At 37.8% G+C, this 16,424-nt stretch overlaps 1 protein-coding gene across 2 annotated transcripts in view; it reads left to right on the top strand.

Annotated features, from left to right (window-relative positions):
- Positions 1-495: 495 nt before the first annotated feature.
- Positions 496-16,424, top strand: part of LOC121326727 (ankyrin repeat domain-containing protein 13C) — a 45,912-nt gene continuing 29,983 nt past the window's right edge. The window contains exons 1-2 of one of the 2 annotated variants that reach the window (XM_041270150.1): positions 496-601; positions 7,923-7,964. In XM_041270150.1, the coding sequence (XP_041126084.1) occupies positions 7,949-7,964 (16 nt within the window). In that variant the 5' untranslated portion in view covers positions 496-601; positions 7,923-7,948. Of the gene's footprint in view, positions 1,222-7,922; positions 7,965-16,424 lie in introns of both variants that reach the window. The other variant, XM_041270149.1, reaches the window with a different exon arrangement.

The following is a 16,424-nucleotide window of genomic DNA, read 5'->3' as shown; positions in this document are numbered from 1 at the left end:
TCTCAGATATCACAGGAAAACGTGTCAAACCAGTTTTCCAGCACTTTTGTCGGTCTCATGTTTGGACCATTCTAATTTTCTCAGTACTAGTCTAATACCACCGCTGAAGAAGCAAATTACAATGAATTATTTTTAATTTTGGTACTGAAAATGAAACTTGAGGAACGGGTTTGTAAAAACATTTTATTTTGGAAAAACTGAACTATTTGCATTCTCAAAACTTATTAAATAAATAACTTGTTAAATAACTTTACAGTCTTTACAAACAACTTATTTTTGCATGCTCAATTATCATAGTTTAACATTAAAAAAAAAAAAAAACCCTGCGTCTACCGCTTCAATAAAATGGTGTATAAAAATAAATCTTCAATTCTTATCCAGAACACAATAGCGAGACTTGAGGGACACAATTGACAACCAGCTCAAGCCTCGCGATATCTAACCTCCTAATCTATGGTATAGTATTTGATTTGTAATATCTCGCGAGATCAGAGCCAGAAGATGGCAGATTTTTGCCTTGGTGTAGTCAGTGAGTGAGGATACCACCTTGGAGATAATAAGGAATCAACTCTTTACTTTGAGTTACGGTGGAAAAGACTCGGTTAGTGGTTTCGTTTTTTGTCATTTTTTTTCTTTAATTCGTGCTGCTTCTGTTTTGGTAGCCGTATGGTACAGCCTGGGGAGTCAATGTTTTCATGTAGTGTGGTGTGTATAATTCATGTTGCATTGTGCAGTCCGAGAAGCATCGCCACAACAAGCGAAAGCAACAACTTTAATCAATTGTATTCATTGTTACTTCCACCATCGACCCAGTTGTTGATATTTTATAATCATAAAAAATGACGGGTGAAAAGATCCGCTCTTTGCGCAAAGATCACAAACTCAGCAAAGATGAAGAGTTCTTGGAACCCGACGACGAAGCCGCGACTGGGACTTTCGTTTCGACCACCAGGACTAGTAATAAGAGCAAAGCCATCAAGATCTTCAGCAATCATAAGCTGGTCAAATCTCCGTCGATACAACAGCAGCAATCACAGATCAATGCAAACACCAATATCAATACTAGTAATACAACAATTGAGACTGTTGATGACAGTAATAAAAACCCGATCATCAGGAAAGTGGAGGATTTCCCGGTGCACGAATGTGTGTTCCAGGGAGATGTGCGGAGGTTGTCATCACTAATCAGGACCCACAATATATCTCAAAAGGATATGCATGGTGAGTATATAAGTACATTGGATAGTTAAACAGACTACAGTGTAAAGTGTCGGCTACAGACTTGTTGTGCAACTTGCCTAGTTTCGTGCCTGGACTATGCTGTACATTTGACTCGCGTTTCTGTATTTATTACTGTGGTGATTGAGTTCAGGTTCTGATGGGTTTGACTATGTATGGAGGATGTGTATCACCCCTCACCCACCGGGGAAAGGTGACGGAACACACTGCACATGATGTACAACGTTGTAGTTGCTTTTTCTGTTGTCAGTCATCACTGAGTCGGCTACTGATGTCCTCAGAGATGTTAAGTGTGTTATTTCTGGATCACTTGATTGTTAATTTTATTATTTTACGGTCCATTGGCCAGTCCTCTGCACTACTGCATATAAAATAAAATATTGCACACCAATAAATTGCATACTCTGTATTTTATAATACAACTCATAATACCCAAAAGTAAAACAAATCGGGTGTCTGACTTTTACTGTGTACATTTAGACTCTGACCATACTGACCTGTAGGAATTTGATTGCATTTAAAAAAAATGCTATCTACTCTTGTTCGGTTTTTGATAAGCCCATTATTTAATATGTTATAGCTTCTGGGAAACAAATTATGGCCAGATCAAAAGGACTTTGATCGGATGCAACCCGTTTTGTTTCCTTAGGCCGTTTAGCCTAAAGCTTTTAACAATAAACCAAACTTAAAAGCACCTTGATCAATACTGTGTTTGTCTTCCCTGTGTTAAAATAAAATACATACAGGCTGAGCATGGGTGTGAATATATTGCAATTAAAATAAATAAATAAATAAATAAAGTGTTCCTATAAAACTGATTTGATAATGTGTTCCTTTAAAAGCCAATTTGATTTCCCTGGTCAAGCTTCTGTTACTGGAAGATCACTTTATTTTTACAGTACTTTTTTACATTTTGGATGTACGTCTGACTGTAAGTGCACTTAGGAATACTAAGAGGTGCTATACAGTATGAGGTCACCAGGAGTTTACGTATTGCAAAGTTTTGGATTCTTGTCCAATCACTTTTACAAGAAATACGTTTTTGTGTTGAACGAATTAATTCAGTTTGATCCAGCAGTGGCTGCAGCATGCTAAACTTGCAGACATTTAGCAAGTCTGCATCCATACTGAAGAATTGCCACTTTGCACCCCATCTGTTCCAAATGGAAAATTTAAAGACCAGGGAATTCCAATAATGCTTTTAGCATTGAATGCGTAAATGTAAAAAAAAAAAAAAAAAAAAAAAAAAAGCGCAACGGTTGTCCACGCGAATTCCTTGTTGACATTTCTGACTTTAGTTTTGTCTCGCTGTTAACTTTTTCGGTGTCAGTAAAGGTAGCTTTATACATGGCCTGTTCAGTGATTCATTATTGTTTATTTTCTAATCCATGTTTTTGTATTGTAGTATTTAAAATATTTAACAGTGGTGGATTCTGATACAACTGCTCACTACCTCCATTCCTGCTGGTGTTTTTCTTTTGGGGTGTTTTATTGACCCATTTAATAACAATAATCTTTATAAAGGTGTTATCAGTAAAACAAACAAAAAATCATAATGATAACCATAGTGACGTCTTCATTATTTTACAAACATAACTGCACTTTGTCTATTGCTTGAAACAACGTGCCTTATCAAACAAGTCAAACTGTGATCCGTGCCTTATTAAACCAGTCGGTATGACTGTGATTTATTTCCTTAAAATAAAGACCTGATATTTCTGATTATTTGGTCCTGCTTCATTATATTGATCACATGCCTGTGGAGCTGCATTACATTATGTGCAACACATTGGACTCGGATGGCTGTCTACAGTAGCAGAGACAGAGAACAATGCAGCTCAGTGCCATATGCCTTTAAGAGTTCTCCTAGAGTCTATCTAGAGAGAATAATGGTGGCTGTTGAAAAGCCATCAGACAAGACACAGGCATCTTTGTCAGAAACTACAGTAGTGCACTGGAGGAACATTTATTTTTTTGTATTCTGTACTGGAACATAAGAGCTTCTCTGTATTAGTTTCTGACAGATGAAGACAAATAAGGGCAAAGCTACAGTAAGCCCTTAAACAGAAGTTTTAACATTTTCTTAAACTCAAGTATAGTTTGAACTGGTGCAAACAGAAAGAACATTAGGGCTGTTGTTTCTTATCTGTGCTCGGCCCACACTTTTATTTTTCCTGGACTCTTCTAGCAGAGTTGAAACACATTGTACATTATTAAATCCAGCAGAAATAGAGTCTGCAATGATGAAGTACAGCTTTGAATGCTAGGTCTCAAAGTGTGTCAAACAAGGGAAAACTTTTTTTCCAGAGTTTGGTCTTCCGGTTGTTATCAGTGACCCTGAAACTTGTCCGTCTCATAGCAGGGCATGAAGTTAAGGTCATGAAGGGCAAGGCACAGGGTTGGCTGATTTAAATCAAATCGATTTAAATAACTTTATTTAAAAATTAAAAAAAAAAATTGATTTAAATCATCTTTTCATTAACTACCTATTTGTTATATAGTTTCTCAAGGAAAAAACATGAAAAGTATGTTTTAAAAACCTTTTATTAACACAAACATCTTAAACTCTTACTGTCTATGAACTAAAACTCTCAGGGTTGTATTCTGATCACACCGCAAATACGAGTGCAAGCGATAATGGCGATTGCCCCTGGCTCTGTGGCCCATAAATGGATCGAAGATGTAAAAAAAAAAAAAATAAATACTGCACTAAAATGGTATTCTGAAGACATGTCTTGCCCTGTGATAGAGCGCCTGCCCCATCATTAACATATTGGCCGAAGCAGTTCTGATGAAACTGCAGTGGGACTCCCAATAGACAACTGAGCGCTGTGTTAAGACCTGCTGAAACCAGGTTTATTTAGTGGCGCAATCAGGAACTTTAACAATTGAACACACTATAAAAAGCAAAGTAGTCCTAAGTAACAAGTGCATGTGTTTGGACTGACACAGAAAGAGGAAATCAAATAAAGAAAAGAATGACTGGGATGAGTGAGGGGGATTTTTTTCTGGCGTACTCCATCACTAAATTCTTGTAAGGAGTTAGAATGAAAGGCGTTAGAATGTCTATTGCACCATTGAATTTTTAATTATTGCAATTTAAAGGCCAATCTGTCACAATTCAATTGAATTGTCTAATCTCGTCCTTTCTGCAGTACTGTACTTAACTGTAATTTCATATTATTATTATTATTATCATTACAGTGCTTACACTTGATAACGCTATAGTGGGTAACCATTGTTACAAGACCATGCTATTTGTGTTCCGCCTTATAACGAGTATAAAAGGGCTATTGTAATGCATTATGGAGCAATTGGGGCTCACAGACGGAAAAATCACACAGTGAACACGAGTTCTGGAAGTGTGGTCATACTGAGCTCTGTATAATGGCTTCCCTCCCTCTGTTTGCCCGTCATTAACCAATCCAATATGTGTCTCGTGAGAGGTGTACAGTAAAAGGAATGGCAACAATAATGTAAAGACCATGATAAAGAGTCATTTTCGCGCAGGATGAGATTAGGCAGTTAAACTGAACTGAGACAGAACGGGCCAGCTCACGCTGAGCAAGTTTGTGAATGGGATGTGGATCAGTTGTGCTGGTGCTGAGGGACACCGGCGAAAGTGGGCTTGCAGGCAACTTTTGTCTTCTGTTCTTTTTTTATAATTTGTGGCAAGCAGCTTGGATGTTGCGGCAATTGCTGCCGGTGCCACCGGCTATTTTGCGCCCTGTTATAGGCTTTCCGGCACTGGAGATTTATTAAAGCAGGTGGAACGGATAGCAATGTCTATGGCCACTGCTGTCGTCTTTGTATCCTGTCTGCTTGTGTAGTTTACCATGATGTACTTTATACAACCCTCAAGGTCGTTTCAACCAGTTAGAGCACATACGGCCATTCATTTTTGTAACAACAACACAGATCCACCCAAAACCAAGCATGCGATTGCTATACCCGTATGAAATTTGCATCATGAGTTAGACACAACTTTTGTGCCATGGATCAATTCAAACACAGCATTTTCGTTCATAAAGTTCCTGCTGCCTCTGTACTTTCTAATATCATCTAAATAGAAGGAATCATAAACATTTCATATTGGAAGCAGTGGTTAGATGAACGACTTGGGAAGCATGACCTCAGGATGACAGCAAAAGTACCCTTACAATTTTTGCTCAAGGAATGGTACTGTAGTTGCAATAAAAGGCAGAATAATCTGGTTAACACATGTATTTTTTCTCCCATTTATTTAATATATAATTTTACACAACAGTCTGGGACTGACAAATTGCTGAGGCAGAAAACCAAACAGGCTTCATTCTTAAAACTTGGATGCAAAGAGTTAAAAGGTAGTATTTAGGAATCTTTTGCTTTCTATTGGGAAAAGTTGTTATAAATAATACAAAATAGTCTGCACTGTGAATGTTTATCACGTTACTATTTACTTCCCACCTCAGCATAGTGTGCTGTTTAAAATGTACAGTATCAAAAACATTAACCAAGATAAAACTATAATTAATTACTAACGCCAAAGGGATGCGAAGGAACTCTGTATAACTTTGTCGCTTTGCACTTTCTGACTTTTGTGCTTTCCTTCGTTTTTTCTATTCCAAGTAAGAAATGCATCAAACAACGAACACATATTCAGCCAGCTGCTACTGCTGTTAATAAAATGCAGCCACGGTAATGAACAAAAACTGTCAAAGTATTGTGATGACTGTTTATGTTTACCAGAGCATTTATACTTCTAAAAAACGCAGAGACACTGTGCTTCACTGATATGACAAGTTGAAAACAGCAAAGATCATGAGCAGCACAGCGCTCTCCAGGCACAATCCCCAGACACCTGCTTCACCTATGTCAGAGTGGAAATCCACGCAATTTTTTTTTTCATTAGCTGTTCACTTTGAGCTGCTAAGCAAAGTTTCAATAAGTATGCACAGTGGTTTTAATACCGTTTTTTAAAAAAAAAAAAAAAAACTCAAGATCATTATTTTTTCTTACTTTCATGTTTATTTGTGCATTGTTTAGTCATCCTGCATACCCCGTATGACCCTTAGAAGTACCCCCAGGGGTACGTGTACACCCCGGTTGAAAACCCCTGCCCTATATAAACTCAAGTGAGTTACTGCAGGCTATAGGTGGCTACATGTCAGTGTGATTTTATTTTAATACGTCTGATATGTAGAGGAGGCTTCTTTCCTTTGATGTAACCAGTGTGGTGAAATAAGTCCTATAATGTGTAGCATGTCCCTATCATAGCAACTGCTTCAACAAAAATGTTTTTTGGTGTTTCTTCTTAAGAAAAATATAACCTCTTCTTTTTTTTTTTTTCCACTGGGAATACAACTAATCCACATTGATAATTTTTTTCATCAAGATTTATTGTGATGTCTGGGTTGGATGAAGTTCCCTGTCCCTTCTTGCAGCAGACAGACCAATCGGTGATTAATGCAGGTCTTGGAAGAGGGGATTTCTCATGAGTATGCAGAGCATTGATATACATTGTAGAGCAGGCTAAGCATGGCTGGGAATGTCAAAAGGTTCTTGTGCAGCCTGTGACTCACTCATGCAGTCCTGAGGGGGTCTCTCTCTCTCCTCTCTCTCTGTATCTGTCTCTCTCCTCTCTCTCTCTCTCCTCTCTCTCCTCTCTCTCTCTCTCTCTCAGCTGTCATTTTGTTCCCAATGTTTTGTGTTTTAAGGTTTCTGTAGGATTAAACACATTTGAAGTTTAACAATTGGAATCTTCAGAGCTAAAAACATCGCAGAAAGAACAAGTATGAGCATGTAAAACAAATGAACCATAAAGCAGATGTACAACCAGTTAAATGTAGGAAAACATTTAAAACTAGGCTTGCAGTAAACTGCTCTTTGCGTGTTCAGTTGCACCCACAAGATCAAAACAAAATAGCAAACACATCTGTACAATATTTATTCATGTCATCCAAAACATGGCATCATCATTTAAAAGCAGATGTTTACATGTTTAAATTGTCCAGCAACTGCAGAGCGTGACATGTGAAAATAAACACAGTAACCACATAAATGAAAAAAGCAAGGCTGCAGTAAATTACAACTTTACTGCAATGCAATGCAGTGCAAAAAAAAAAAAAAGAAAAATCCCACCGGTAGTAGATTTGCACTGGTACTCCCAACAGTGTACTATTTATTTTGGCTGATCTGTACAGCTATAGTGACGGAGTATGTACTTACAGTATATATAAGTTTAATCACAAACAGATCTAATTTGGAAGCGATTTTATATATATCATATGTATATATATATATATACATATATATATATATATATACATATTGTATGTAATGTATGTGTGTATATATATATATATATATATATATATATATATATATATATATATATATATATATATGAATATATATATAAACAAACACGAAGCAAATCATATTTGTTTGTGATTAAACTTAATAAGGCACTCCTAAGCACATCCAATGGATGTACAGTATGTATGTACATAATAATTTGTACACTACATCTGTGGTGGGGATTCAGGTTACTAATATACAGTTCTAGTGCAGACAGAATAATTATATAATAAGGTTACATCCCCATACATGTATCCAAATTTTTTATTTTACTGAACTGTATACTGTAACATAATTTTATGACTAAAATGCTGCTGTTTTTTTTTTTTTTTTTTCTTGTTTAGGAAACACACCTTTACACCTTGCTGTAATGATGGGGCACAAAGGTAAGTCGGCTCATTGCATTAGTATTGAGGGGTTTAAAAAGCTCAAACTCACAAGCTTATGGTTCCAGATTATTAGCAACATAATGTCATTTTATTGTATCCTATTTCCATGAAGCCATTTCAATATTGCTGTTTGATAAGGAAACAAGATAAGTAAATGGGTACATAAATGAAGGAATGAATGAATATGTATACAGACTTGTAGCTGAGTCCTCAAACCTCAAGTCCAAGTCTTATCTTATTGCACATCAGGGATTATGAGGGAACCATATCAGTGTGGTTTGTTTCAGATCCATTCATCATTGTGTCCTGTGCAGTAAATACAGTTACAAATATGTGCACTTGCAGGTAGAACCAATGTTGTCCACCACTATTAGGGAAGCTTAAATAAGGACTCTAGAGGTGATGCAATGCAAAATCTATTGAACCCACAAAGAGAAGGAAGGAGGGTCCGCTGAGGCCAATGACTATTTAATCAAGGTGCACTCAGCTTAGCTCAGCTCACTTTCTCTTTCATTCAGATTAGTACTGGAGTTGATCGAGGAGTCCTGGAGGATCAAACTTACAGTATTGCTTTATATGCTTTTGTTTTGTTTTGAACTGAAGTGTTGCTCCGTGCAGTTTGCATATGAAAGTGTACTCTCTACTATTTTGCTTTGAGCGTTCATTCTGTTTCTGGAATCTGCTTGCTATGTTTAGGAAAACTATTTTCTGCATAAATTTAAACCAAACTAGTAGCTGAAGAAAACGACATTTCTTTGCATCTAGTTCACATTGAGAAACAACTACTCACTACTACTTTAGAAACTTATTCATATGATCTTGTAGCTTTGTAGTATTTCCGTTTCTTTTTTATTATTATTATTATTATTTTTTGTTAACAGAGAAAGCTAGGGAAACAGGGTTGGCGGTGTATCGCACTTTGAAACTATTTTGCTCGGAATAACACTGTCAAAGTAAACAAATTTTAAAACATTGTACTGTCTTTGTAATATATTGTATTACATGCATCTTCAGTAAATGCTAATTTGGTTTACATTACTAAACTGTATTTTATTCATGCATTTTAGTCACACACAATGACACCTCAGTTACCCATGGATTTCACACATCTGTGGACCTATATCCCCCCCCCCCCCCCCCCCCCCCCCCGTGTGTGTGTGTGTGTGTGTGTGTGTGTGTGTGTATATATATATATATATATATATATATATATATATATATACAGTGCCTTGCAAAAGTATTCAGACCACTGACCAGTTCTCTCATATTACCGAATTACAAATGGTACATTGAAATTTCGTTCTGTTCGATATTTTATTTTTAAACACTGAAACTCAGAATAAATTATTGTAAGACATTGGTTTTATGTTGGGAAATATTTTTAAGAAAAATAAAAAACTGAAATATCTTGCTTGCATAAGTATTCAACCCCTGTGCTGTGGAAGCTCCCAGTTTGCACCGATGAAAGAAATTGCCCTAACGAGGACACAATTACCTTACCATTGGCCTCCACCTGTGAACCATTAAAGTTGCTGTCACATTTTCTGGATAAAAACCCCACTGTTGAAGGATCATTGGTAAGGCTGTGAATCTGAAGGAAAATGAAGACCAAATAACATTCTACAGAAGTTAGAGATAAAGTAATACAAATGCATAGATTAGGTAAAGGGTACAAAATAATATCCAAGTGTTTGGATATCCCAGTGAGCACAGTTGGATCAATAATCAGGAAGTGGAAGCTGCATCACACCACCCAGGCACTGCCAAGAAAAGGCCGTCCCTCAAAACTCAGCGCTCAAACAAGAAGGAGACTTGTGAGAGAAGCCACAGAGAGGCCAACAATCACTTTGAAGGAGCTACAGAGTTCAGTGGCTGGGAGTGGAGTAATGGTGCACCAGTCAACCATATCAAGAGCTCTGCATAACACCGGCCTGTATGGGACGGTGGCAAGAAAGAAGCCTTTACTCAAAAAATACCATCTGAAAGCACGTCTGGAGTTTGCCAGAAAGCATGAGAGTGACCCAGCTGCGATGTGGGAAAAGGTTTTGTGGTCAGATGAGACCAAGATAGAGCTTTTTGGCCAAAACTCAAAGCGCTATGTGTGGCGCAAACCTAACACTGCCCATGCCTCAAGACACACCATCCCTACAGTGAAGTATGGTGGTGGCAGCATCATGCTGCAGGGATGCTTCTCATCAGCAGGGACTGGGCATCTTGTTACAATTGAAGGAAGAATGGATGGAGCAAAATACAGGAAAATACTGCAAGAGAATCTGCTTCAGTCCGCTAAAAAACTGAAGCTTAGGAGGAAATTCACCTTTCAGCAGGACAATGATCCCAAGCACAAGGCTAAAGCAACATTGGAGTGGCTCAAGAACAAAAAGGTGAATGTCCTACAGTGGCCCAGTCAAAGTCCTGATCTCAATCCCATTGAGAATCTGTGGCACTATTTGAAAATTGCGGTCCACAAGCGTCGTCCAACCAACCTGAACAACCTGGAGCAAATCTGCCAAGAAGAATGGGCCAAAATCACTCCGACACTGTGTGCAAAGCTGGTACATACTTACCCCAAAAGACTTAAAGCTGTTATTGCAGCGAAAGGTGGCTCTACCAAATATTAATGTGTGGGGGTTGAATACTTATGCAAGCAAGATATTTCAGTTTTTTATTTTTCTTAAAAATATTTCCCAACATAAAACCAATGTCACCTTACAATAATTGATTTTGAGTTTCAGTGTTTAAAAATAAAATATCAAACAGAACGAAATTTCAATGTACCATTTGTAATTCGGTAATATGAGAGAATTGGTCAGGGGTCTGAATACTTTTGCAAGGCACTGTGTGTGTGTGTGTGTGTGTGTGTATGTGTGTATATATATATATATATATATATATATATATATATATATATATATATATATATATATATATATATATATATGCATGCAGTAAGTTTCCTTAGCTAGTGTGTCTATGGTCCTAAACGTTGCCTGTTTCTTTGTGCTTCTTCAAAAGAGCTTGGACAGCACATCTGGAAACCCCTGTCTGCCTTGAAATTTCTGCCTGGGAGAGACCTTGCTGATGCAGTATAACTACCTTGTGTCTTGTTGCTGTGCTCAGTCTTGCCATGGTGTATGACTTTTGACAGTAAACTGTCTTCAGCAACCTCACCTTGTTAGCTGTGTTTGGCTGTTCCTCACCCAGTTTTATTCCTCCTACACAGCTGTTTCTGTTTCAGTTAATGATTGTGTTTCAACCTACATATTGAATTGATGGTCATTAGCACCTGTTTGGTATAATTGTTTAATCATACACCTGACTATATGCCTACAAAATCCCTGACTTTGTGCAAGTGTGTCTAGAAGAATTGATGCTGTTTTGAAGGCATAGGGTGTTCATACCAAATATGGATTTGATTTAGATTTTTCTTCTGTTCACATTTAGTTAATTAATAAATATAATCTATTAACATTTCTATTTTTGAAAGCATTCTTACTTTACAGCTTTTTTTCACACCTGCCTAAAACTTTTGCACAGTACTGTATATATACACACAGTACTGTGAAAGTATAGTATAAAGTATTTGTCCCCTGTCTAATTTTCTGCATTTTTGCACATTTTTTGTGGGTTGTAGTAGTATATAGAGGGAGTCCGAGAGAAAAAATGACTCTAAAGTTTGGTGCTTCTTTCATCCCTAGTTAACTCAACCCAATTAAAGGGATAATTAGGGTCAGCTGTTTGAATACTTCGGTTAACTGATTTGGGCCAGCCCTGCCCAATGTAAATCTGACTAACTTTGACCCTTACCATCAGAGTGAAGTTGTCAGCACACAGGTTCTAGAGGCAAATCAAGCCACGATCAAAAGAAATTCCTGAAGACCACCGGACAATAGTTGTTGATGCCTATCAGTCTGGAAAGGGTTACAAAGCCATTTCTAAGGCTGATGCGCCACCAATCCACAATCGGAGCCATATTTTCCAAATGGAGAAAGTTTGGGACAGTAGTGAATCTTCCAAGGAATGTCCGTCCTGCCAAAATCTCTCCAAGAGCAAGGCATAAAATTGTCCAGGAAGTCACAAAGAACCCTAGAACAACACTCAGGGATCTGCAGGCCTCTCTCGCCTCAGTGTTCATGACTCCACCATCAGAAAGACACTGGGATTCATGGCAGAGTAGCAAGGCAGAAACCACTGCTCGCTAAGAAGAACATGAATGATCGTCTCAAGTTTACAAAAAGCACCTGGATGATCCTCAAGAGTTCTGGAACAATGTTCTATGGACAGATGAGTCAAAAGTGGAACTTTTTGGCTAATATGGGCCCTGTTATGTCTGGCGAAAACCAAACGCTGCATTCCACAGTAAGAACCTCTTACCAACAGTCAAGCATGGTGGTGGTAGTGTCCTGATTTGGGGATGCTTTGCTGCATCAGGACCTGGATGACTAGCCATCATTGAAGGAACCATGAATTCTTCTCTTTGTCAGAGAATTCTACAGGAGAATGTCAAGCCATCCGTCCATGAGCTGAAGCTGAAGTGCAGCTAGGTCATGCAGTAAGACAATGATCTGAAACACACAAACAAGTCTACATCAGAATGGTTGAAGAACAAGAAATGTAAAGTTTTGGAATGTCCTAGTCAAAGTCCAGACCTAACCCCCATTGAGATGTTGTGGCAGGACCTGAAATGAGTAGTTTATGCTCGAAAACCCACAAATGTCACGGAGTTGAAGCAGTTCTGCCTGAAGGAGTGGGCCAGAATTCCTCCACAGCGCTGTAAGAGACTGATCAGTATCTACGGGAAGCATTTGGTTGCAGTTATTGCTGCTAAAAGGTAAGGGGGAATTGAGTGTTGCATAACTTTCTTTAATAAATAAATGAAATAAGTTTCAAAATTTTGTGTTATTTGTTCACTCAGGGTCCCTTTTATCTAATATTAGATTTTTGGTTGAAGACCTGATAACATTCAGTGTCAGAAATATGCAAAAATGCAGAAAATCAGACAGGGGGCAAATACTTTTTAAAAACGATTTTATATATATATATATATATATATATTCCAAATATAAAGTATTCCACACATTGGATTTAAAGAACCAGTACCATGCCTTTGTAAGTTACCATTGAGATGAATTACTGTGCTGTTGCCTTCACGGTATACTTTGAAATAACTTTCATGACTGCTTCAGAACTATAAACAGCTTTTGGTAACTAAGATCTTCAGGTCTACTATTGAACTACACAGATAACAGCCCTACCCCAGTATCTGTTTCAGTGGGCTTTTTAATAGCTGGAGCAGATTTAACCACAAGGTCATTGGGAATCGTTTACATTTTAATTGGGAATCACCCTGGCATGCATTGGTGCTATAGAAAAGGAAATTTTATATTTGTATTTTATTGCGATCTTGTTGCTCTGTTCTTCGGCCGAGGGGGGGGGGGGGTCTTAGGAAGTGATTACTTTGTGCTCCCGGGGTTAGGCAGGTAAATTGGCTGGGGACAGTCCACCTCATGTTTACAACAAGGCCAGATGGAGGTTGGTCAGGTTCAGTAGCAAATGAAGTTTGCCCGTTAATCTTTAGTCTTCCTGATCAGTGTTGCAGCGGTGAGGCACCCGCCTATCAAATTTGATGGAAAAAGGGGAATAAAATATTTAAACAAAAAAACAAACAAAACATAGTTGCTCTAATAAGAACTGTGTACTGCAGTTTTTGTTAAAAATTTCATTCTTATCCTGTAAAAATATTAATATTCTACTAGTGGTGTAGCCAGTTATCTATCATACTGAGCACTATAAAAAATGTTTTCATTTTAATGAGTAATCTGTTGGACTGTGGGTGTTTCCTGTTTATAGAGCACAGCAGATAAATCTTGGATTCTCTACTAATCTCCCACAGCCTGCCACTGATGCATTTGAGACTTGCATTTTATAACACAGTGGAGATGCGTTTTATGTAACAGGTACAGGAAAGGAAGATAAAACGATGCTTCTGAGCAGCTATTACAAATAACATATTCTCATTCCGATTTAATACAAGCTGTAACCACTGTAGATCTACATCCTAAAAACAAACAGGCTGCTTTTTAAAGCCTAGAGTATATACAGTAATGTTTATTGACCAGCCTGATAGGGTCATGCAGTAACTTTGCTAGCAATCCTAAGATCTTAAGGCTGGAAAGATATATAATTTTATTCTGAGCTACTGGACTGCGCTCGATTCACTAAAGACCTCTACAAGCCCGTCGCTAGGCATACGCAAACACCAAGCTGCGTCCCCTAAAATGTTATGCTCCAGAAAAAACAAGCACAGGAAGTGGTGGTGTTCGTGCGAAAATCATTCTCAGTGCGAGAGTAGATACAGTACACCTTCACTATAACAAGCGTTTTGTTCGTTACATCGAGGGGTTTGTTACAGTGAAAGGACAATCAAAATGAACGGTAAACTGTTGGAGTAAGCTAACGAGGTGACATTGTGAAGAAAAGTAGTTTTACATGTACCTGTTTGTTTCATGTATGCACTTCAGAGACCTCACTTAGTATATGTTACAATATTATCATATTTGTATTTTTATTTGGCGTCTAGGGGCCATGTTCGTTATAATGAAGGTTGTTATAGCGAGGGTGTACTGTATTTCAAAATATTCAACAGCTGCTAGCTAGCTACAACGCAACCATGCTTAAAATGGACATTAATTGGACATTAATTGGGCTTGTTTTTAACATTGCTGTTCATTTGATTTTCCTTTCCGTTTGTTGATGTGCTTTAATTTTGACTTGGCTGCTATTTTATTTAACTGGGACCGGCAGACCTGCACTTGGTTTTGACTTTGCGTTTGTTTTTTGGTTGGCTGGCAGCGGGAATGGACCTCTAGAGTTGCCTGTTTACTCTCCTAGTTTACTGATGATCAGATGGATTATAAGTATTGTATTATAGGGTGTTTGTTGTCATTTAGAAAGATCTGAGTTCTGGACAGGACCATAATAGGGCCTTCCTGACTTTATTAGCATATATGACGATATGAATGCACAGTCTTCCGCTTACTGAATTGAGTTGTCTGCTGAAGAATCAATGCATTCTAATTCCTAAAGTAAAATGTACTTTAACTGTATTAAAGCACATGCATTGCTTTAGCTGTATTAAACTTTGTAAATGTAATTATTCAGGCAAACTATAAACCTGTGTTGTGTCCAGGTCATTGCACAAATGGTTGCCTTTTAAGTTAGCAATTACATCAATTGAACTGAAATGAATGGCACACAACAAAGATATTGGTTTGAAATGCACTGGTTTACTTTTTGTCTTCCTATATTCCCTGGTGTCTGTGCAAGGACCATAAATTAAATAAATAAATATTATGTAAAGATATGTCATCGGAGGAGAATGCAGATGGGGAGTCTAACATTTCTGTTTTGTGTTGTGGGTCCGGGGTTCCCAAACTGGGCTGCAAGATGGTTTCAGAGTACAGTGCATACAGACATGTTCTCTCCCGAATTGACCTCAAAGCGGTACTCGTCAGGCATCAATCTGTTTATGTACTGTATTGTTTGTTGGATGCTTGGGGTTACTGTATATTGATTGTAATACTTACAGTACTACCTGGATGTCTGCTCTATATTACATTTATAATGTAAAGTACAATGCCTGCACTAACAATACTATTACCAAATACAGGAAAAGGCTACTGATTGTAAGGAGAACAACATCTCACACTTCCCGTGGATAGTTTGAAAGAAAGTTTGGGAACCCTTACATGTTAGATCTACAGCACTTTTCATTTAAGTTACAGCTGGCAACTGTATAATTTGGCTAGGTTGTTTAAATATTTAAAAATGTGGAGAAGTGCAAGTATAAAATTGCCTTTTTAGCCAAATGGTCCAATACAATACGTCCTCTATTGTGAAATGCCAGGGCTACAGTAACAGTAGGTGGCTACGTATTAACCCTGTAGTAAGATAGTTACAAGCATTTTTGTTATGCAGAAAATCAAGTAATTGCATTTAGTACCAGTAATTTACGGCCTTTGGATCAATCTTTATTCAAGAGGCAGTAAACATCTGATTCAGGGTCCAAGATGTGCTGTTACTTTGGGCATTATCCTTTAGCCTTAGAACATTCCACTGGACAAGATTAAGCAATAAAATCCCAGTTATTGTCAGTTCAGCTAACCAGGTACAGTGGCACCAGGCTTTTGTTTACTGAAAACAGTGACTGGTAAAGTACTTGGTACATTTACTGTAGCTATTTGATGTGGTAATATCTCAGGAAGCACATTTCATACCCGCTACTACGAGTGCTGACTTCAAAATTTACAATCAAACTTTTGCAGTGTCAGCTATTAATAGACAATTGGCAGGTAATGTTCTCCCCTGAGCAGAGTGGCACTGGCTATATTGAGGCGCTTTACATTTCTATACATGTACTGTGTGTATTACAGAATATGGCATTTCGGTTTGGTTATG

Source organism: Polyodon spathula, chromosome 14 (assembly GCF_017654505.1).
Source record: "Polyodon spathula isolate WHYD16114869_AA chromosome 14, ASM1765450v1, whole genome shotgun sequence".
Classification (NCBI taxonomy): domain Eukaryota; kingdom Metazoa; phylum Chordata; class Actinopteri; order Acipenseriformes; family Polyodontidae; genus Polyodon; species Polyodon spathula.
The sequence above is the reverse complement of the archived record's forward strand: the minus strand, read 5'-3'. Positions and strand labels throughout refer to the sequence as shown.